We start from the raw sequence: 22514 nt of genomic DNA, 5'->3' as shown, positions 1-22514 counted from the left end.
ACTATGTGTCAGAGGGAGGCAAGGTGAGTCACAGGGTCTTGGGTTCAAGGCTGGTTCTGTAAGAGTTATGAACTTAGGCCAGTCATTTCACTTAGTAAGCCTGATAAAGATAATAAGGCAACTTTAACCTCCCCCCCTCCCTTTTTTTTTTTTGAGACCAAGTTTCACTTTGTTGCCCCAGGTAGAGTGCTATCGCGTCATAGCTCACAGCAACCTCAGACCCTTGACCTCGAGATTCTCTCGCCTCAGCCTCCTGAGTAGCTGGGAGTACAGGCACCCACCACAATGCCTGGCTATTTTTAGAGATGGGGTCTCACTCTGGCTCAGGCTGTTCTGAAACTTACGAGCTCAGGCCATCTGCCCGCCTTGGCCTCCCAGAATGCTGAGATTACAGGCACGAGCCACTGCACCCAGCCTTTAAACCCTTTTATTTGTAACGCCCTGATTCTAACTCCTAACCCTGGATCCAAGATTAGCCCACAGACAAGCGAATGGAGATAAGGAAACACCTACAGGTGGAAATGAAGGCAGGAGAGAAGAAAAGGGGGCACAGGGTGGACAGCAGATGATAGCAATCACCCTGCAGGTCCTCCCACCCCAGCCAGGGGAGAGGGAGCTGAGGAAGAGACCGAGGGGCAGGCTCCACCTGAGGGCTCCAACCGAGGAGACTTGAGACACCACCATTTCCTCTCATCAGCCCAAGTCAAGGAAAGGGAAGTCAGCAGCCATCCCATCGCATTGTTCTTGGTCATGACCCTGTCCACCTCCCTGCTCCCTTCACCAGTTGTTTCTCCTCATTGCTCTTTCTCCAAGAATCCCTTTCTCCTCTGGCTCTTTAGGACAGGCAGAAATAATCAAAAGGAATAAGAGCAAGGCCACAAGGGAAGAATCCCTATAGGCAATAAGAAAGGGTTACTTCTGGATTCCAGGTCTGATGCTGGAGTGAGGGAGAAATCTGGGATCAGAAAATTGGGGTTCCACTCAGACATATCTCAGCCTCTCCTTGAACCTCAATTTCTCCCTTATTAAAGCTGGGAGGATTCCCTCTGTTCCCCTCACTGTGATGAAGTACAAATAAGAATATAGGAGGCTTCAAGTTTCAGGAAAAACCTGCCCACACCTCCCCCTCCCCTACTAATCCTGGGCGGCTGATCTGATGGGGGAGGGGTTGGGCAGATCAGGGTCAAGCTGTAGCAGCTGGTGGTGACTGGGATTCAGCAAATGGAGTATAGCATTAACGGTGATGGTGAGACCCGGCACAGTGGCTTATGCCTGCAGTCCTAGTACTCTGGGAGACGAAGGTGGGAGTATTGCTTGAGCTCAGGAGTTAAGAGACCAGCCTGAGCAAGAGTGAGACCCCCACCTCTACTAAAAATAGAAAAACTAGCCAGGCATGGTGGTGCACACCTATATTCCCAGCTATTCGGGAAGCTGAAGCAGGAGGATCACTTGAATCTGAGGTTGCAGTGAGCTATGGTGACTCTATTGAACTCTACCCAGGGAATAGAGTGAGACCCTGTCTCAAAAAAAAAAAAAAAAAAAAACACCAGAAAAAAAAGGGATAGTAACAAAAGTTGAAATGGAAGGTTCAGACACTAGAGAAAGTAAGTTTCCCCAACACCACAAGAAATCATAGGGGCAGTGCCTGTGGCTTAGTGCGTAGGGCACTGGCCCCATATACCGAGGGTGGCAGGTTCAAACCTGGCTCCAGCCAAACTGCAACAAAAAAATAGCCAGGCGTGGCAGGCGCGTGTAGTCCCAGCTACTCAGGAGGCTGAGGCAAGAGAATCACCTAAGCCAGGGGTCCTCAAACTTTTTAAACATGGGGCCAGTTCACTGTCCCTCAGACTGTTGGAGGGCCAGACTATAGTTTAAAAAAAAAAAAAAACTATGAACAAATTCCTATGCACACTGCACATATCTTATTTTGAAGTAAAAAAACAAAACAGGAACAAATACAATCATATTGTCTCATGTGGCCCACAGGCCGTAGTTTGAGGACCCCTGCCAGGGGTTGGAGGTTGCTGTGAGCTGTGTGACTCTACCGAGGGCAATAAAGTGAGACTCTGTCTCTTAAAAAAAAAGAAAAGAGGGCGGCGCCTGTGGCTCAGTCGGTAAGGCGCCGGCCCCATATACCGAGGGTGGCAGGTTCAAACCTGGCCCCGGCCAAACTGCAACCAAAAAATAGCCGGGCGTTGTGGCGGGTGCCTGTAGTCCCAGCTACTCGGGAGGCTGAGGCAAGAGAATCGCTTAAGCCCAGGAGTTGGAGGTTGCTGTGAGCTGTGTGAGGCCACGGCACTCTACCGAGGGCCATAAAGTGAGACTCTGTCTCTACAAAAAAAAAAAGAAAAGAAAAGAAAGACAGGCACTGCTTCCTTTCTCTCTCCTAAGGCCCTTGAAACATGGTCACTTCCATGGTGAAGCCAAGGGGCATGAGAGTCTCTCCCCTCCCTCAGCCCAGGACCTACCAGCAGCCTGAGCAGTGACTCAGAGATGGGCATCCCTTCCTTTCCCCTTTCCCATGCTCCATTCAGCTCTCCAGACATTCATTTATGCAACAAACATTTATTGAATACCTGCCTACTTGCTCCAAGCAGGACACTAGGCTACACCTGGAGCATACATAAATGAACAAGATTCAGGCCCTGACCACAAGGAGCTTACAGTTTAGTTGGGGAGGCAGACACAAATAAGAAACTATAATCCAAAATCAACACTCCCACAGATGTTGTATGTAACACGGTATGGGAGCCCAGGGAATAGGGGAGTGATCAATTCTAGGGAAGATGGGCAGAAGCTTTCACAAAAGTAATGGTGTCTGAGCAGGCAGGGTTCTGAGGGATGCATAGGAGTTTTCCAGGAGATGGTAAGGCACACTTTTCAGGCTGAAGAAATAGCTTGAGTAAATGTGCAGACACAGGGCAGAGGAGCTAGGATATGGTTCTGTGGGGGATGGGGTATGAGGCTAGAGGAATTCTGGGACCGACTGGGAATGGACAATCCTTCACTACAGCACCCCCCACCAAGGCATGTGGGAAGGGGAATTGCCCAAGAACTAACAAAGGGGGCTTTTGAGTGGGGTTCCCCACCCAAGTTCAAGAAGAGGAGCAGACACTTGTGTCACTAGAAAGCAGTATGTCCAGGCCCTGCTGGGGCTGGCTTCAGTCACCATTGTGCAGGAAACCTGGACATGCCTTTGTGTGCCCTTGTCTGTGTTGTGCTCAGGTCATTGGTCGTTTCCTAGGAAAAGTTCTTTGTCAAAGCTCCAAGTCTGGCTTGGCTAATCTGAGCGAAAAAGAGACTTGTGGGCCTTGGGTAGGGAAATCAGAGTGTCCGGAGACAGGACAAGGGGTGTATGCAGGAGCCAAAGAAATTCTGGGTAGCTTTATTAGCCATTGTTCTCTGGGCAACTTCCAGAGCTCCTCACCCATTCTGCTTCCCTCCCCCACACCAAAGGCAGTCAGTGGCTCTGGGAGGAAATTCTAAACATCCTGTAACAGCCAAAGCAGGTCCTCTTCTCCAGGGGAGCACCTGACTTGAGGGGAGGAGCACTCTCCCCTCTCAGGGCTCCCTTAGAGGACAGGCAGAGGAGCTGGGAGCTGCCATGCCTGCTGGGGATATGCAGGGGCTCAGGGTGGCATAGGCAGGGGGAGGGGCTGCCAAGGCTGGGAGGGGAACAGGGCCTGGTTGGGACAAGGGTGGGGACGTGGGGTGGGGGCAGAAGCGGGAAGGTAGGTTGGAAGGTGGAGTGCAGGCCACCTCCCGAGCACCCCTGCCCCCTCGGCCTGGAGACCAGTATCGGCTTCGGAACCTCCGGAGCAGCATGAGGAACGTGATGCCCAGGAGGTCAAAGATGAGCTCGGCCATTTCCACCACAGACAGCACTGAGGAGCCAAACCACAGGCTCCACTGGCTGCCCAAGTTGGACAAGAGGGTGACCATCTGTGAGGGAGGAGAGTCACATGACCACAGTGCAGAGAAACCTGGTTGGGCTCTGGCAGAGGAGCCCCATCCCTCCTGACCAAGCCATCTCCCTTCCTCCCCGAGGACCCCCAACCCCTCTCAGCCTCTTAGCAGCCCTGGGCTCCTTGCTTCCACCCCTCTCCCTTAGAAGCACATAGCTCCAGGCCAGTGTCAACCTGAGAGAAATGCCAACTGGGCCACAGCCAGAGATGTGTCTCAAGGGTCGCCCACCAGCATCTGGCACACCCTTTCCTCCACCACCCTAAAGACCTCATACCCCAGTCAAGCTCCTGCTTCCAACCCGCCAGTCTCACCTGTCTCCTCTTCCTTGGTCTCCTACCTTCAATGTCCAAATGCCCTGGCCCCACAAGGGCACCCTTTACTTTTCCCTGACATCCACCCTAAAATCCCCCAGAGAACCTCAGGCTCCATGAGGTAGGATTTACCGTGACAGAGGGAGATTCGGAATTGGTTTTGTAGTTCAGCTCCTTGAAGAAGATGTTGAGTTTGGCAACTCCATTTCTTTAGCATAAGGGAGAGGGGGAAGAAAGGGAGGAATGTTAACTTCTGGGACACTTCTCCAATCAACTGTATCGATTCCTCTCTCCCAGATCTGTTTTCCCTCCCAAGAATTCCTTTTCTGGGGCTGGGACCAGGACAGCACTGACCTTTTATTGTTGATGGTATAATTGTTCTGCCGGGATAGCATCTGGAAGACCCATTCCTGGGAAAGAATGGGAATGTCACCAAGGTCACCCCGATACTCTTCAGCCTTACAGGGATAGAGTTGGGTCAAATACACACACACACTGCCCAGAGAAGGCCACAGCCTTACACGCCCATGCACGTGTCCCACAGCCTTACACGCCCATGCACGTGTCCCACCTCCTCATTTCCCCCTTTACCTGGGAGGTCACTGAGGGCCATCGTGAGTAACCAGCAGAGAGCTGGTAGCTGGTTACACTGGGGAGGAGAAAGATGCTCAGTGCTGGAGTGGAAATCCCAGCCAAAGGCTTAGCTGGGTACCTGCATTCTACCCAGACAAGCAACCCGCTGCCCAGTGCGCACCCAAGGGAAGGGGCACTCACCTACATGGCTTCCGGCACTTGGTAAAACAGCCCAGGCGGTCCGAGGAGAAGTCAACCTGAAGCTTATAGTAGCAGTAGCCTGTGGGCACAGAGAGGTGCCAGTTCTCTGAGGGCACCTCAGTTTTCTCCACCCCACCAAAGAGCTCTCACAAGATCCCTGGGCTCCCACTTTATAAGGGCATCAGCATTACCATGATGCCTTGCTCATGGGTGTCAGCAGCTAAAACGTTTTTGAGATTAAGGAAACGACCAATGACCTGTTAATTTCTTTTTTTTTTTTTTTTTTGTAGAGACAGAGTCTCACTGTACCGCCCTCGGGTAGAGTGCCGTGGCATCACACGGCTCACAGCAACCTCTAACTCTTGGGCTTACGCGATTCTCTTGCCTCAGCCTCCCGAGCAGCTGGGACTACAGGCGCCCGCCACAACGCCCGGCTATTTTTTTGTTGCAGTTTGGCCGGGGCTGGGTTTGAACCCGCCACCCTCGGCATATGGGGCCAGCGCCCTACTCACTGAGCCACAGGCGCCGCCCTGACCTGTTAATTTCAAAACAGTTTTTGAAATTAAGCTAAGTCAGGAAGGTGGAAAAAAAAAAAAAAACAGGATACACCCATGTAGGATACGGCAAACACTTAAAGTCAGAAAGAAAAATGGGAACAACTATAGTGTAAGGATAAGGGGATTAAAACACAATGAGATACTTCATCCTCATTAGGATGGCTATTATTAAAAAAGACAACCAGAACGGCCAAGGATGTGGAGAAACCAGAAACTTCGTATGCTACTTCTGGGAAAGTACAATCACTTTGGAAAACAGTCCGGCAGCTCTTCACAAAGGTTAAGCATAGAGTTACCTGGCAATTCTACTCCTAGATGTACACCCAAGAGAACTGAGAACATATATCCACAAAAAAATCTTGTACACAAATGTTCACAGCAGCATAATCAACAATAAGCACAAAGTACAACCTACCCAAATGTCCATCAATTGATAAGTGGGTAAACTAAATGTATCCATACAATGGAATATTATTCAGCCATAAAATCAAATGAAGTAGCAATATGTGGGTCACTATGAAAGTTTTGAGATACACAAAAATCAAGAAATGTAAAATCCATGTGGACTAAAACAAATGAAGCCCTCCCAGCTACACCGATACGCTGAGCAAGTTGAGATTTGTAGGGGTGAGTCAGAAGGGACGCTGTGGACTGTTTCTTGGAAGTGAAATGGACCATAACACAGTCCGTTTCAACACCTTCGTGGTGACCTATATACTCTACAGCCTAGATGAATCTTGAAAATATTATGGTAAGGGGAAAGAAGCCAGCCACATATTGTCAGATTCCATCTATGTGAAACATCCAGACTAGGCCAATCTACTAGGTATAAAGACAGAAAGTAAGTCAGTGGTTGCCAGGAGCTGGCAGTTGAAGGGGAGGGGAGCGGAGCTTAGAAACTGCTAATAGATACAAAGTTCCTTTTGGGAGCAATAAAATATTCTAAAATTGATTGTGGTGGTTGCACAACTCTGGGACTATTTAAAATCTACAACTAAACGCTGAAAATTACTAAATACTAAAATGAAACGTTACACTTTAAATGGGTAAAATTTAGAGGATATAAATCATCTTAACAAAGCTATTACCAAAAACAATAATGGGATTATGGATTCCCTTCCTCCTCCTCTTTCCCAAGTTCCAAGTGAGGTTATTTTGTCACTTTCGCCACTTGCAGTAATCGGTTCAAAGTCCTATGTCATTTCAGATCCACATGCCTCCATCTCCCAGAACTGGAGGTCGTCACTTAGGAAGACTGGAAGCAGCTGGGAAGTAAGCCCCTGGTCACTCAGCAGTCTGCTTTCAGCCCTTGTTCTCTCCCTCATCCTCACAACTTAGCAATCAATTTTATTACTTTTCCCTCACAGATCTTCAAACTCACAACAACTTAGACATAATTATTTGGGGGTAGGGAGGAGTAGAGGACAGTACCCCCCTACCCCTATGCTCAGATGTCCTGTGCACAGCCTGGAAAGGAGAAGCCAGGAGTCCACAACTTGAAAGCACAGGGGAGTAGAGAACACTGCATAGCAGGTCCAGGAAAGGGAGGAGTAAAAAGATCAACACAGGCAGAATAAAGGCAGGATAGACACTACCCTGGGGAAGTGGCATTCCACAGCCCATGGGGCCTCTGTGTCTGCAGTCCCTACAGCTGGGTCACCTCCAGCAATCGAGAGGAGGAAATGTGGGTTGGGGGGAGGAACTGACCATGCCAGACAAGACCACTGGCTTCCAGAACGCACACCCTTGGAGCTTTTGTGCTTTCTTGCTGGGATTCTTTTTCCCTCAGCTTCCCAATACACAGCTTCCCTGCTGAATAGCTTAACTATAGCTGAAAGGAAAGAGATTTGTCTACTCTTAAACCAGGATAAGGAAAATGCAGTGCTCTCCAATCGTTTTTGATTATGTCCTCCCCCAGGTAAAAAAAATTCTTAAATTAGCAAGTCCAGTGTATGTATTTGGTTTATAAATTACATGCCTCTTCTACTGAATAGTACATTCATTCTAAAATATACTTAAGAAAGAAAGTGTGAAGGAATGATATAGACATATAAAACTTCTTCTTTTTTTTTTTTTTTTTGGAGACAGCAACCTCAAACTTTTGGGCTCAAGTGATCCTGTTGTCTCAGCCTCCTGGTAGCTGGGACTACAGGCATCCACCACAACGCCTGGCTATTTTTAGAGTCAGGGTCTCACACTTGCTCAGGCTGGTCTCTCGAACTTCTAAGCTCAGGTGATCCACCCACCTCAGCCTCCTAGAGTGCTAGGATTATAGGCGTGAGCCACCGTGCCTGACCCATATACAACTTCTAATTATTTTCTTCCTGAGCCCCAGTGAGATGTCCTGCACCCCACCCAGCCCCCCAGGAGCCAGCCCTGCCAAGCACTCCAGGGCCTGAGTGGGGCTCTGTAGGCAGAGCTCGGAGCTAGAGATTTTCTCACATGCTCTTCCTTCCTTATACTGCAGGTTATTTTTAAATGAGGCGATTTCTTGACAAACACACAAAAGCCAAAACAAACAGAGAAAGAAACATTGAGAGGGAAGAAGTTAGACAGACAGAGAGGGAGAGGAAAAATGAGAGAGGCAGAAACAAGAGTGAGGAGGACGACTGCTCTGGAACAGTGGAGCCAGAAACCATCCCCAGGCAGGGAGGAGCAAGCTCCTGGGGGAAGAGGGGAATCCTGAGTAGTGGGGTAGGGTAGGGGCTCCTCAGAATCGCACCCCAGGAATTGTGCTTCCTGTAGTCGCAGTACTCCACGTCCCGGGGCCGTGGATAGAAGATGTAGGCGCAGCCACACTGCCTGATCATGCTTTCCTGGAAGCAGGAGTGGATACACACCTGGAGGGGAGAGTGAAAAGCAGGCGTTCAGGCCTATCACAGCCCTGAAGGGGCCCAGAAGGGCAAGCAGTTCTTTCAGTTGAGACTCCATCCTCTTTCCACCTCCCCCAACTTCCCTCTGAATCGCACACAAACACACACACCCTCCAGCTTTGACAACTGACCAATGCAGGCCTGGGAGACAGGTGCCTTAGAAACAGGTTGGGCCTCACCTGCTGTGTATACTTGGAAGGGCTGTAAAGGTTCTTGACAGGGACGTCACTGCCGTTCTTGGTACAGTCACCATAATCGCCCCCAAGTCTGTCCAAAGCTTCCTGTGAACCCATATACACCAAGAGGTCAGAGCAAGTGGCCCAAGCCTCTGCCTGGACTCTCGGTCCAACCCCAGGCCCAGATTATATCTCACACACTGTTGGCCCCCCATCTGCCTCACCACCTTAATAGATGCCCCATCAGCCCTCAGTGTCCACACAGTGCTAATTTCCAGGACCCAGAGCATTCTAGGCATGCCCTGAGCCCTCCTCAGCACTTCCCACCCCAGAGTCCCTCCTCAGGGCCTGGCTCCTCAATGCCAGCCCTCTTGCCCCTGAGTGCACAGGCTCAAGACCACCCCTTCCAATCTCCCATGCCCCCTCCAACCTGGGCTCTCCCTCTGTTCCCCCAAGGAGCAGCCTTGCCTTCGTCATGCTGATGGAGGTCTCCACACCAGGCCGCAAGTTAAAGCCACCGTCATCCATAAAGGCAGGCTCATCCTGCCCGTGCACCATCACTCGGGCCCCCGTCACCGTGGACAGCAGGGGAATGAAGTCGTTCTGCTCTGTGCGCAGCATCAGGGACAGACCTGGGGATGCGAGGGGAGCAGAGCTGGGAGGGTCCTAGAGAAAAGTCAGGGTGGAAACCCACTCTCCCTGTCACCCTTTCCTGCTCTAATACTCCACAGGGAGGGAGGCCAAGAAGACCTGCAGAGGGTCCTGGCAACCCCTGAGCTGGATTCCAGGGCAGGAGGAAGACAGAGGACACACAGAGCCCATGGGGAAGAAAGAGCAGAAAAGACTCCTCCTAGGACAGAGAGAGGCACAAAGTACCTCTGGGGCTAAGCTGAAGGTGAGTTAATGTAGGTGGGGCTGAGGCAGGGGGCAGCTGCGGAGGGGACAGGAAGCTGCTCACCATTGCTGACCCCAGGCATGGAAGACATCCAGAGGTTGGAGTTGTTCTTGTCATTGAAAGTGTAGCAGTTCCCGTACACAGGGTGGTGGAAGTGAGAGTAATTCCTTATTAAGAGAGAGAGGGGGTAGGGTCACCGAGGAAAGTGCAGGAAGTCGGGGAGCAGGGAGAGGAAGCAGTGGGACCGCTTTTCCCCCTGAACTCCTGCGGGACAGGACTGATATGTGCCTTTCGGAGCCCCCTGTTTCCTGACCTGGAGCTTTACCCATGGTCCCTCAGTCACTCCAACAATGGCCTGGGAGAGCCTCATCCCCACACAACAGAAGAGGAAGCCAGGGTGCAGAGACGCCATGCAGCTGGCCCAAGGTTACACAAACAGTGACGATGGACCTCGTCATCTACCTTCTAGCCCAGGTTCCTCCCAGCAGGCCATCTGACCTCACTGACCTCACTGACCTCACTGGCCTTAAATTACGTGCCACCTTGTGATCTCTCTCACGTGGTTGTGTTAGATAGTAAAGACTCTAGCTGTGTCTCTAACTTCTCACTTTCTAAATCTTGTTCCCCATCAGGACTGTGACCTCCTCCAGGACAGGAGTCATATCGCATTCATCTCTCTTTCAGCTCTGGGCTAGGTGCATAGTTCCTGGCATACAGGAGACACAGGTATTTTTAGTTAACAGATAATTATTGAATGAGTGAGTGAATGAAACAGAGCAATGGAAGGGGAAAAGAATTAGGGGAATGAGTGAGCCCAGCAGCAAACAGGTAGCTATGGGGGAAAGATCAGATCCCAGAGCAAGCATGAGGTCAAGTGCTTCCAGAAGATTCTTGGTTCACATGTCTCAGACTCATTAAGTCCAAAGCTGATCTGCGACAGTTTTGGGATAAGGAAGATAATACCACTCACAAAGGCAATACTACTGCAGTAGGAATATGATTTGACAACAAATCACAGGTCCCACAACAGGGAAGCTGTGTGGGATTGTAGCAAGAATCCACATGGTATAGAGGACACCTGTGTTCTGCTACCCTGCCATCTTGGAGCTGGCAGATGGAGCAGGCAGAAGAGGCAGGGGGGCTCTAGGCTGTGACAGGCAGAGGATGAATGAAGAGAAGAGGGAGAAGAAAGCCAGCCAGAGATAAGGTGAGGGGTTCAGGTTGAATGGCCCTCAGCAATTCTTGTTCTAAGCCCATTCTCCTCATTTATAAAATGAGGATATTAGAACTAGATGATCTGCAATATTCCATTGGCCTTGAAGAACAAAGACAGAGGCATGAGATACTGCACCTTCCAGGATATGCTGCGAAGTCAGCACTTCTAGAGCTCAGATTGGATATAGGGAGGGACTAAAAAAGAGGCTAGTCCTGAAGGGCCTGTGAGCCCCTCACTGGGAGAGGGGAATGGCTCACGCCTGTAATCCTAGAATTCTGGGAGGCCAAGGCAGAGAGATCCCTCGAGCTCAGGAGTTTAAGGCCAGCTTGAGCAAGAGTGAGACCTGCCTCTACTAAAAATAGAAGAATTAGCCAGATAGCATGGTCGGCACTTATAATCCCAGTTACTTGGGAGCCTGAAGGAGGAGGATCATTTGAACCCAGGAATTCAAGGTTGCTACAAGCTAGGCTGACACCACAGTATTCTAACCTGGGTATCAAAGTGAGATTCTGTCTCAAAAATAAAAATAAAAAGAACCCAAAGCTTTATGGGGAGAGCAAAGGGTTGAGGATATGGGGGAGAAGGTGAGAAAGCCACACCAAGGAACTTCAACTTGATTCTGAAAGCAATGAGAGACACTGGAGGATTTTTTTTTTTTTTTTTGTAGAGACAGAGTCTCACTTTATGGCCCTCAGTAGAGTGCTGTGGCCTCACACAGCTCACAGCAACCTCCAACTCCTGGGCTTAAGCGATTCTCTTGCCTCAGCCTCCCGAGTAGCTGGGACTACAGGCGCCCGCCACAACGCCCGGCTATTTTTTTTTTGGTTGCAGTTTGACGGGGGCCGGGTTTGAACCCGCCACCCTCGGTATATGGGGCCGGCGCCTTACCGACTGAGCCATAGGCGCCGCCCGACACCAGAGGATTTTATTTTTATTTTTTTTTTTTTTTTTGTAGAGACAGAGTCTCACTTTATGGCCTTCAGTAGAGTGCCCTGGCCTCACACGGCTCACAGCAACCTCCAACTCCTGGGCTTAAGCGATTCTCTTGCCTCAGCCTCCCGAGTAGCTGGGACTACAGGCGCCCGCCACAACGCCCGGCTATTTTTTGGTTGCAGTTTGGCCGGGGCCGGGTTTGAACCCGCCACCTTCGGTATATGGGGCCGGCGCCTTACCGACTGAGCCACAGGTGCCGCCCAGAGGATTTTATTTTTATTTATTTATTTTTTTTTGTAGAGACAGAGTCTCACTGTACCGCGCTCGGGTAGAGTGCCGTGGCCCTCGGGTAGAGTGCCACAGCGTCACATGGCTCACAGCAACCTCTAACTCTTAGGCTTACGCGATTCTCTTGCCTCAGCCTCCCGAGCAGCTGGGACTACAGGCGCCCGGCTATTTTTTTTTTGTTGTTGTTGTTGTTGCAGTTTGGCCGGGGCTGGGTTTGAACCCGCCACCCTCAGCATATGGGGCTGGCGCCCTACTCACTGAGCCACAGACGCCGCCCCGACACTGGAGGATTTTAAACAGGACGAACTGGAATAGTCAAATACACTGAAGTGAAGTAAGAATAGTGAAATACGAAGCTTCTTGTAGTTTCAGAATGAAGGGAAACTTTAGGGGCAGAAAGATAAGTTAAAGGGTGGTTATAACCACCCAGGTTATGGCCAGACACAGTGGCTCACACCTATAAATCTAGCACTTTGGGAGTCCAAAGAAGGAGCTCCCTTGAACTCAGGAGTTCAAGACAGCTTAAGCAAGAGTGAGACCCATCTCTGAAAATAGCCAGGCATTGTGGTGGGTGCCTGTAGTCCCAACTACTTGGGAGGCTGAGACAAGAGGATCACTTGAACCCAAGAGATTGAGGTTGCTGTGAGCTAAGACGCCACAGCACTCTACCAAGGGCGACCAAGTGAGATTCTGTCTCAAAAAAAAAGAAAAAAACAATAACAATCTACCTATCTCTTTTTTTTTTTTTTTTTTTTTGGCCGGGGCTGGGTTTGAACCCGCCACCTCCGGCATATGGGACCGGCGCCCTACCCGCTGAGCCACAGGCGCTGCCCACAATCTACCTATCTCAGCCGGTAAGCCACTGAACCCGGCCAGGGTTTGGTTTCTCAAAGTCAGACCTCTAGCCCTCATCTTCCCAGGGCATCCATCTGGGGCTGCTTCACTTAGACCCAGCAGTGCATGGTGAGCACAGGGAAGGGGTGTGGACCTGAGGCCTGGGCTTTTCTGGCAAGCATTTATTTAGTCAACAAGTATTTCCTGGGCTGTACCGATACAGGGTTTCAGGCTGACCCAGGAAAGCCGCCCCATACAGAGAGCTGAGCCCAGCAGGACAACTCACGCCTCATTGCAGGACACCTGGTTGAAGCGGCAGGCAAAGATGAAGTTGCCCAGCAGGTCCTCCTCCAGAGAAGGCAGGGTGTCTGGCAGTCTTGACAGAATGTTGATGTAGTGGAAGCGGTACCACTCCCTCACAGCATCCACCCCTGACGAGTAGGTCTGGTAGAAGCAGTCTGATTTGTTCTGGTTGCACTGGACAGAGAGACAAGAACATCAGAGGTGGGCTAGCAACAGCAGGTAGGCAGCTGGATGGGACCAGGGTTGAAGAATGAATGGTCTGGGGTTCTGAGGACTGATGGGGATCAGGAGCCAGGAATGGGTTAGGACGTAAGTCCCCAGGAGCATGCACCAGGAGAGCATGGGATTAAGGGTGTGGTAGGCCAGGGGGCTCTTTTATAGAGCCCCGGTTCATAGACAGATTAAGGGACCAAAACGTTTGTCCAAGAAACAGAGCTGGACCTGGAACTCCACTCTCACTATTTCAGGACCTCCCTCCCACTTCCTCTTACTCTCCCTTTTATTTATTTATTTATTTTTATTTATTTTATTTATTATTTTTTTTGAGACAGAGTCTTACTATGTCACCCTGGGTAGAGTGCTGTTGCGTCACAGCTCACAGCAACTTCAAACTCTTAGACTTAAGCGATTCTCTTGCCTCAGCCTCCCAAGTGGTTGGGACCACAGGCGCCCGCCACAAAGACCGCTACTTTTTGTTGTTGTTGCAGTTGTCATTGTTGTTTAGCTTGGTGTATGTGGCTGTCGCCCTATCCACTGAGCTACGGGCGCCCCCCTCTCCCTTTTATTTTTGTATATTTTTTAAACATTGTCTCCCTTTTTACTGTCTCTTTATTCTCCACCATAGGCTGTCAGCTCAGTTCTCCCTCGCACTGGAGTGTCCCAACTGTGTCCCACCCAGTAGGGACTGAAATTTAGAAACGTGCATTTTCCACCACAGATTTGACTTCCTGCCGCTTAAACATACTGGCCTCCAGCGAGGAGACCCCACAGGCTGAAGCACCAAGAAGTGTTATTTTAAGTATTTGGTTTATATTTATTTATTTACTCGCTCACTCATATTTTTGCCGGCCTCCTCCTACATGGAGGAGTTCGGAGACCGAGCGGAGTCCCGGCGGGGCGGGGCCCCGGCAGGGGGCGACGTTCTGGAGGGGCGGGGCCCTCCGGGCAGGGGGCGGGCCTTACCAGTTGGAAGCCGATCTTCCAGTCCTTCCAGTCCACCTGGGGGTTGTTGTCCTGCACGCTGGAGGCCGCGCGGCGAGCTCGGCGCGCCCCTTGAGGCGGGGGCGGGGCCTGCAGGCGCTGCAAGGGGTGCGGCAGAGTCTCCCGGAGATCGCGCCGGCCCCGCGCATGGGTCACGATGGTGTTGGAGGCGTTGTATTTGTACAGGTCAAAGAGCGTCTGCTCTGTGATGCGGTCCAACTCCTCCAGCTCCCCTTTAATTTCGGTATACCTGAAAGAGACGACGGGAAAAGAGTCGGACTGGGAGCGGCCTCGCGCAAATCCCTGGACCCTCTGGCCTCATTCTCTTCATCTGTAACCAGTGAGGTCTATTCATCCCGGAGAAGCCTGAGGAGGACTGCTCTGGTGTCCTCAGGGAAACGCCCCGACGTGGGGCAGGGTGTAGACAGGTGTGTCCGTGGGGGAAATGGAGTCGACAACAAGCCCAGGCGTAACGGCATTTATTGCAGCCTGTTTATTGAAAGAGAAAGGCAGGAGGCGCCTGTCTGTGGGGCGCTCTCCTCCCACTCACCGGAACTTGCTGACCTTTTCCACTTTCCCCACGCGGGAAGGAGTGGGGGGCCTCGGCCTGGGCCCACGACACTCCTATGCTCCTAGGGACTGCGGTACCCAGGTCTTCCTGCCCTGATCTCCTCAGGTGAGGGGTAGGTGGACTTGTCTGCCACTGAACACCTCAGTCTAGGGTTCTCAACTACACTTTTAGGACCGCCCCAGGAACTCTAAAAATACCAGATGCTGAAACCACCCCCACCCCCTTCTCCCAAAGAGTGAGTTGTAATGAGTTTGAAGTGTGGCCCAAACACACACAAAAAAAACAATATTCAGTATAAATCCTCACATTGCTTCCTCTCTATTACCGTCCCCAACATGAAAGTCCAGAGTAGCAGGGTCTTAGATACCAAATAAAACAAAGATCTAGGCTTAATAAATTGAACATGTTTGCAAAACCAATATACAAAAATTAATTGTATTTCTATCTACCAGCAAGAAAAAACTGGAATATGATAGCACAAAACAACACCATATTAAATAGCATAAAAAACATCAAATACCTAGGAACAAATCTAGCAAAAGATGTACAAGAACCTCTACACTGAAAACTATAGAAATCCCTGCAAAAAGAGATCAAAGACCAAAATAAATAGACATACATGTTCGGGGATCAGAAACTCAATATAGCTGATGTCTCCTGAATCAATCTTAAGATTCAACACAATCCCTACCAATATTTCACAAGTTTTTTTTTTTTAAGAAATTGACAGGCCAGTTCAAAATGTATATGGAAATGCAAGAACATAAAATAGACAAAAAAAAAAAAAAAATTGGAGAAAGGCCAAGTTGGAAGATTTATTCCACCTGACTTTAATATTTACTATAGGCCACAGTAACCAAAATGGCAAGGTTCTTAGTAAGAAGAGATCAATGGAACAGAGTCCAAAAATAAACCTACCATATGGTGATTTGACCAACGCACTGATTCAATTCATTGTAAAAAATTTTTAAATGTAATAGATTATGCTGGAACAACTGGATTCTGTATGAGGGCAAAAAGATCTTCAATCTCTACCTTATTCTATACACAAAAATTAATTCAAGGTGGATCATAAACCTAAACATAAAATTCAGAATCATGAGTGCTCTAGAAGATGGAAGATGTTTTCCTTGACCTTGGGGTAGGCAAAATTTTCTTGTAAAAGAAAGAAATATCTAACTAACAGTTCCTACAACAACCCTATTCAGTAGGCACTCTTATGGACAAACATTTTTAAAAGATCGCTTCACCCCTACTACAACCAGTATTGTAAAAAGATACAACCATATTGAAAAGCAACCTAAAAGTTCCTCAAAAGGTTAAACACATATCCTATTAATTCCACTCATAAGAGAAATGAAACATATACCTACACAAAAAATTGCATACAAATGTTCATAGTAATATTATTCAGTGGGTGAAGTGGCTCACACCTGTAATCCTAGCACTCTGGGAGGCTGAGGCAAGATGGATTACCTGAGCTCCACAGGTTTGAGAGCAGCCTGAGCCAGAGGGAGACCCCCATCACTAAAACTAGCTGGGCATTGTGGTGGGTGCCTGTAGTCCCAGCTACTCAGGAGGCTGAGGCAAGAGAATCACTTAAGCCCAAGAGTTTGAGGTTGCTGTGAACTCTGACACCATAGCACTCCAGTGAGGGCAACAAAGTGAGACTCTGTCTCAAAAAAAAAACCCCAAAAAACATGTTCATAGTAATATTATTCATAACAGCCAAAAACTAGAGAAAAACCCAAATGACCATCAATTGATGAAAGCATAAATAAAATGGGGTATATATATATATATATACACACACACACACACACTGGAATATTATTCAGCAATAAAAAAGAATTAAGTATTGATCCATGCTATACTATGGATGAACCCTGAAAACATGCTGAAGGAAAGAAGCCACTCACATAAGACCACATATATTATGATTCTATTTACATGAAATGTCCAGCATAGGTTTTTTTTTTTTTTTTTGTCACCCTCAGTAGAGTGCTTTGGCATCATAGCTCACAGCAACCTCAATCTCCTGGGCTTGAGTAATCCTCTTGCCTCAGCCTCCATAGTAGCTGGGACTACAGGGACCTGCCACAACGCCCAGCTACTTTTAGAGACAAGGTCTGGAATTCCTGAGCTCAAGCAATCCACCCACCTCTGCCTCCCAGAGTGCTAGGATAACAGGCAGATTTGAGGCACTGAGCCCAACCTCAAACAGGTAAATTTATAGAGATGAGAAGTAGATTAGTAATTGCACAGGGCTGGGAGCTAAGGGATGGTGGGAGAAGATGAGTGATTGTTAAAGGCCACGTGCTTTCTTTTTGGGGTAGTGAAAATGTTCTAAAATTGATTGTGGTGATAATTGCACAATTTTGTGAATATACTAAAAACTATTGAATGGTACACATTATGTGAATAAATTGTATAGTGTGTGAATTATATCTCAAAAAGCTGTAATTTTTAAAAAAAAAGAAAAATATATAAGGAAGACCTCATCCTGATATATAAAGAATTACAAATTAACAATAAAAAGGCCATTTAAAAAATAAATTAAAAAAAAAATGGCTCAGCACCTGTGGCTCAAGCGGCTAAGGCGCCAGCCACATACACCTGAGCCTGTGGATTCAAATCCAGCCAGGGACCGCCAAACAACAATGACAGCTGCAACCAAAAAATAGCTGGGCATTGTGGCGGATGCCTGTAGTCCCAGCTACTTAGGAGGCAGAGACAGGAGAATCGCTTGAGCTCAGGAGCTGGAGGTTGCTGTGAGCTGTGATGCCTCGGCACTCTACCCAGGGTGACAGCTTGAGGCTCTGTCTCAAAAAAAAAAATAATTAATTAATTTAAAAGATACATAAATTGTCACTGAATAAATGAAAAAGTACTCAACATAATTAGTGCTTAGGGAAATGCAATTAAATCCACAATGAGATGCCGTTTAACATCCATTAGAAAGGCTAAAATTAAAAAGACAATACCAAATATTGGTAAAAATGTAGAGTAACTGGAATTCTTCGAAGTTGCTGATGAGAGTCTAAAATGGTATAACTGCTTTGGAGGACTGATTGGTAGTTTTTTTTAAAGTTAAACACGTATCTTCCTATGAGCCAGCAATTTCAATTCTAGATATTTTACCAGTTCCACCCCTAGCTATTATCCAAGAGGAATGAAAACAGAGACATGTACATAAATGTTCATCGCAGTTTTATTCAGAATGGACAAAAACTACCCAAATTTCCAACAAAACCACTCACCACTCAGTAATGAAAAGAAACTAATACATGTAAAAATTGTGGAAGAATTTCAGAAACATTAATTAAGCAAAATAAGTCAAACGCACACATAAGAAAACACATATTATGTGATTCCATTTATATGACATCTAAGAACAGACCAAAGTAATTGTTGGTGATAGAATCAGAAAATGAAGAAGAGAGAAGAGGAATTAACAGGAAGGAAGTACCAGGTAATGAGAATGTTCAACATCTTCACTGTCAAACTTCAGTGGGCCCTCAAGATTTGTCCATTTTACTGCATATGAATTATACTTCGCTTAAAGAAAAAGTCAAATGCCAATGCAGGACCCTACTTGCCAGATTCTAAGAGACTTGCTTCCATCAGGCAGGCATTGCTATCTCCATTTTACAGTTGAGGGAACCAAGGCCCATCAGCTAGGCAGCTTCCCCAACATCACTCAGCTAGGAGGTACTGGAGCCAGGATGTGAATCCAGGCCTGTCTGACTCCAGGGCCCCTGCTTTACCTCCTAAGTCTGCCTCCTGGCTCAGAAGCACTTGAGATCAGACAGCTCACTCTCTTTTCTCTGAGGCTATCTCTCTCACTCCTCCAGCCCCTCTTTCATGTTTAGGACAGACCAGCAGAGTGCGGGACACTGTGAGAGCTGGGGATTGACACTCTGCTGTCCTGCCATCTGGTCTCCTCCTGCTCCTCCCTCATCCTTCTCCTCTCACAGAAGAGCCCATGCTTGTTTGACAGCCTTGGGTCTTGCCTAGGCCCCCATCCCACCCATCTGGAGGCCCCTACCTGAGTATTCTCAACCAGCATTCCCAGAGTACCAGGCAGAGCTGGGTTCAGGACACAGGCTAGCTTCCTCCCCTGCCAGTGAACCTGGGGGTCCTAGCCCCACCCCCTCTCACTTCCAAGAACCACCTAGAAGCCTTGGCCTCCCTTTCTCTGGCCCCTTCCCTAGCTCCATTCTTCTCTACCTCTCAGCACCTCCAGCCTTGCCCCCCAATCCCCACTCTGGGGGTTGTGGACCCACATGGCCTCTGGGAGCTTAGCCTGTGTTCACAGCAGGTGCCCCTGTGGACAGAGATCAGGTTACAGTGATCACCTCACTCCACAATGTGGAATTCAGTTCTGGCTGTGACATTTTAAGAGCAATAGATCACAAACCAACAATTTTTCAGAAGATGGACAGCCAAGGCGGTGAGAGGTCTAGAAACCAATTTGTCCAAGGAAAAGTTAAAGGAACTAAGTTCTAATGAGCTTTCCAGGCTCATATCCTAACCTCAAGGACTCATTAGCTGGGTGCTTTTCTTCTCTGTGTCTCTGTTTCATCATCTACAAAATGGGAGTAATATTACTGCCTGCTTCATAAGGTATTAAGAGGATTAAGTGAGTTAATATATGAAAAGAACTGAGAAGTATCTGGCAGAATAGGTACCGTATAACTGCTGCTGTTGTTCTTGTCATTGTTACTATTACTATTATCGGCGAAGAAAACGCAACTGCCTGCCAATACCCTGTGACTTCACAGTCTTAACAAAAGTGGAGCTAAAGACCCAGATCCCAGCTCTGTCTTCTGCAAAGTCTTTCCACTCTGGGATCCTGAGTTTTCTTATCTAACTATGGGGCTAATACCTGACCTCCTTATCTTATCAGCATGTTATAAGAATCAGAATATGACAGTGGGCTTTGCAAACTGCAGTGCAGTTACTTCTGTCATAGCTGCACCAGAATTGATAGCTGTGAGAGGAAGGAGATGTCTTTAGGGTTGCTTCCAAGAGAAAGAACCAGGACCACAGGACAGAAGTTATCATGAGGTAAACTGAAGCTTTACCCAAGGAAGAACTTTCTTTTTTTTTTGAGACAGAGTCCTACTCTGTCGCTGTGGGTAGAGTGCGGTGGCATCATACTCACAGCAACCTCAAACCCTTGAGCTCAAGTGATCCTCTTGCCTCAGCCTCCCAAGTAGCTGGGGCCCACCACAACTTTTTTTAGAGACGGGGTCTCGTAATTGTGCAAACTGGTCTCAAACTCCTGAGCTCAGGCAATCTACCCGCCTCAGCCTCCCAGGAAGAACTTTCTAATAGCTGCTGCCACAGAGGCAGCAAGGTTGTTAACCTCAGAAGGACCCCATCTCTGTGGCAGGGTCAGGTGAGTCACTCTAAGAGTTGGACTCTGGTGGGGGGGCACCTGTGGCTCAAAGGAGTTGGGCGCCAGCCCCATATGCTGGAGGTGGCAGGTTCAAACCCAGCCCCGGCCAAAAAAAAAAAAAAAAGACAGTCAGAGTCTGGGCTTCTTTTTCTGGCAGGGTATGCCCACCAGGGCCAGAGAACAATGGTCAGGACCCCTCACACACACAGGGGCTCTCTCTCGGCATTTGCCCCTCTCCTCACCTATTCCTTCTCCCAGGCCTCCTCCTCTGCCATCTCCAGGGAAGATTCCATGACCTCTTTTACTGTCCAAGAACCCCAAGTTCAGGCGCGGCGCCTGTGGCTCAGTCCGTAGGGCGCTGGCCCCATATACCGAGGGTGGCGGGTTCAAACCCGGCCCCGGCCAAACTGCAACAAAAAATAGCCGGGCGTTGTGACGGGCGCCTGTAGCCCCAGCTACTCGGGAGGCTGAGGCAGGAGAATCGCCTGAGCCCAGGAGTTGGAGGTTGCTGTGAGCTGTGTGACGCCATGGCATCTACCAATGGCGATAAAGTGAAACTGTCTCCGCAAAAAAAAAAAAAAAAACCCAAAAAATTAAAAAAAAAAAAAAAAAAAAGAACCCCAAGTTCAGCCAGGTACAGTGGCTCATGTTTATAATCCTAGCACTCTGGGAGGCAGAGGAAGGTGGATCACCTGAGTTTAGGAGTTTGAGACAAACTTGAGTACAAGCAAGACCCCATCTCGACTAAAAATAGAAAAAGCTAGCCAGGCATTGTAGGATAATATTTAGAAATAAACTTTTGGGCGGTGCCTGTGGCTCAGTTGGTAAGGCGCTGGCCCCATATACCAAGGGTGGCGGGTTCAAACCCGGCCCCGGCCAAACTGCAACCAAAAAAAAAATAGCCAGGTGTTGTGGCGGGCGCCTGTAGTCCCAGCTACTCGGGAGGCTGAGGCAAGAGAATCGCTTAAGCCCAGGAGTTGGAGGTTGCTGTGAGCTGTGTGAGGCCACGGCACCCTACCAAGGGCCATAAAGTGAGACTCTGTCTCTACAAAAAAAAAAAAAAAAAAAAAGAAATAAACTTTTGTCGCGGGTACCTGTAGTCTTAGCTACTTGGGAGGCTGCTGAGGCAAGAGGATCACTTAAGCCCAGGAGTTTGACGTTGTTGTGAGCTATAAGGCCACGGCACTCTAACCAGAGTGACAGAGACTTTGTCTCAGAAAAAAAAAAAAAAAGAACCCCAAATTCTTAGGTTCAGACTAAGGTCCTTCCAAGGACTGGATAAAAAAATTCTGTATGGTGGCTGTATACCATGGATGTGGGTACCACTCCTTTGAGTGAAAAAGCCCTTTCTTGATCAAAGAGAAAGGGACCCTTCCCTTGAATTCTTAGCACTTCCTTGTTTGGTCTGAAAGGTCTTCGGGCCTATCTCCTTTCCTGGAAGTTATAGTCCATCTTCCTCCTCTCCACCTGCTGCTGCACCCATTGTCTGACTCTGCCTCATTCCTGGTCCTCTGTCTCATCAACCGATTTCCATGTCCTCCCTGCTTCCCTGGTAAGAGTCAGTCATCCTGCTGCCTCTGCCTAGCAGCCGTGATTCACAGGCAGGTCAGCACCCACCAGGCTACATTCATCTTTCCACCCACCTTGGCCTCTCTCCGGAACGGAAGCCGTCAGCACAGGACCCCTCCCTCTGCAGTCTGGACAAATAGTCCTCCTGTGACTGCTGCTCCCCCCCGGGTTCCTAGCAGCTGCCCCAAACGTGGGCTGCCTTTGTCTGGTCTCTGGTTAAAATATAATGGGAGAAAGAGCTTTGAAATCAAACATACTTGGTTTGTGGCTCAACTGCTAATCTAAGATGCACTGGCTCTTAGTTTGAGAGACGTGATTTTTGAATCCCAGGTTCACCACTTGCTAGCTGTCTGAACTCAGGTCAGTTACTTAAGTCTCTGGGTCTCAGTTTCCTTATCCATAAAACGAGAGGAATCATGACACCTATTTCCAAGGTGTCTTGAGACGATCAAATAATTTTTTTTCTTTTGAGACAGTCTCTCTCTCTGTTGCCCAAGCTAGAGTGCCATGACATCGGCCTAGCTCACAGTAACCTCAAACTCATAGGCTCAAGTGATCTCCTGCCTCAGCCTCTGTGAAGTAGGTGGGACTATATAGGCACCCATTACAACACCTTTTTTCTACTTTCAATAGAGACTGGCTCT

The 22514-nt window shown here is 48.6% G+C and overlaps 2 protein-coding genes across 6 annotated transcripts in view; one reads left to right on the top strand and one right to left on the bottom strand.

The window, feature by feature from the left end:
• The window catches only part of PLEKHG6 (pleckstrin homology and RhoGEF domain containing G6), a 158918-nt gene that overhangs the window by 37748 nt on the left and 98656 nt on the right, over positions 1-22514 (top strand). The gene's annotated exons all lie outside the window — the stretch shown is intronic.
• The window catches only part of SCNN1A (sodium channel epithelial 1 subunit alpha), a 33361-nt gene continuing 13392 nt past the window's right edge, over positions 2546-22514 (bottom strand). For 4 of the 5 annotated variants that reach the window (XM_053557813.1, XM_053557811.1, XM_053557815.1 and 1 more), the window contains exons 3-13: positions 14309-14576; positions 13110-13300; positions 9616-9719; positions 9126-9289; positions 8661-8762; positions 8331-8448; positions 5052-5130; positions 4869-4926; positions 4632-4735; positions 4410-4485; positions 2546-3942 (exon numbers count right to left, since the gene is read on the bottom strand). In XM_053557813.1, the coding sequence (XP_053413788.1) occupies positions 3562-3942; positions 4410-4485; positions 4632-4735; positions 4869-4926; positions 5052-5130; positions 8331-8448; positions 8661-8762; positions 9126-9289; positions 9616-9719; positions 13110-13300; positions 14309-14576 (1645 nt within the window). In that variant the 3' untranslated portion in view covers positions 2546-3561. The remainder of the gene's footprint in view (positions 3943-4409; positions 4486-4631; positions 4736-4868; positions 4927-5051; positions 5131-8330; positions 8449-8660; positions 8763-9125; positions 9290-9615; positions 9720-13109; positions 13301-14308; positions 14577-22514) is intronic. The other variant, XM_053557812.1, reaches the window with a different exon arrangement.

Source organism: Nycticebus coucang, chromosome 12 (assembly GCF_027406575.1).
Source record: "Nycticebus coucang isolate mNycCou1 chromosome 12, mNycCou1.pri, whole genome shotgun sequence".
Taxonomy (NCBI): Eukaryota; Metazoa; Chordata; class Mammalia; order Primates; family Lorisidae; genus Nycticebus; species Nycticebus coucang.
The sequence above is the reverse complement of the archived record's forward strand: the minus strand, read 5'-3'. Positions and strand labels throughout refer to the sequence as shown.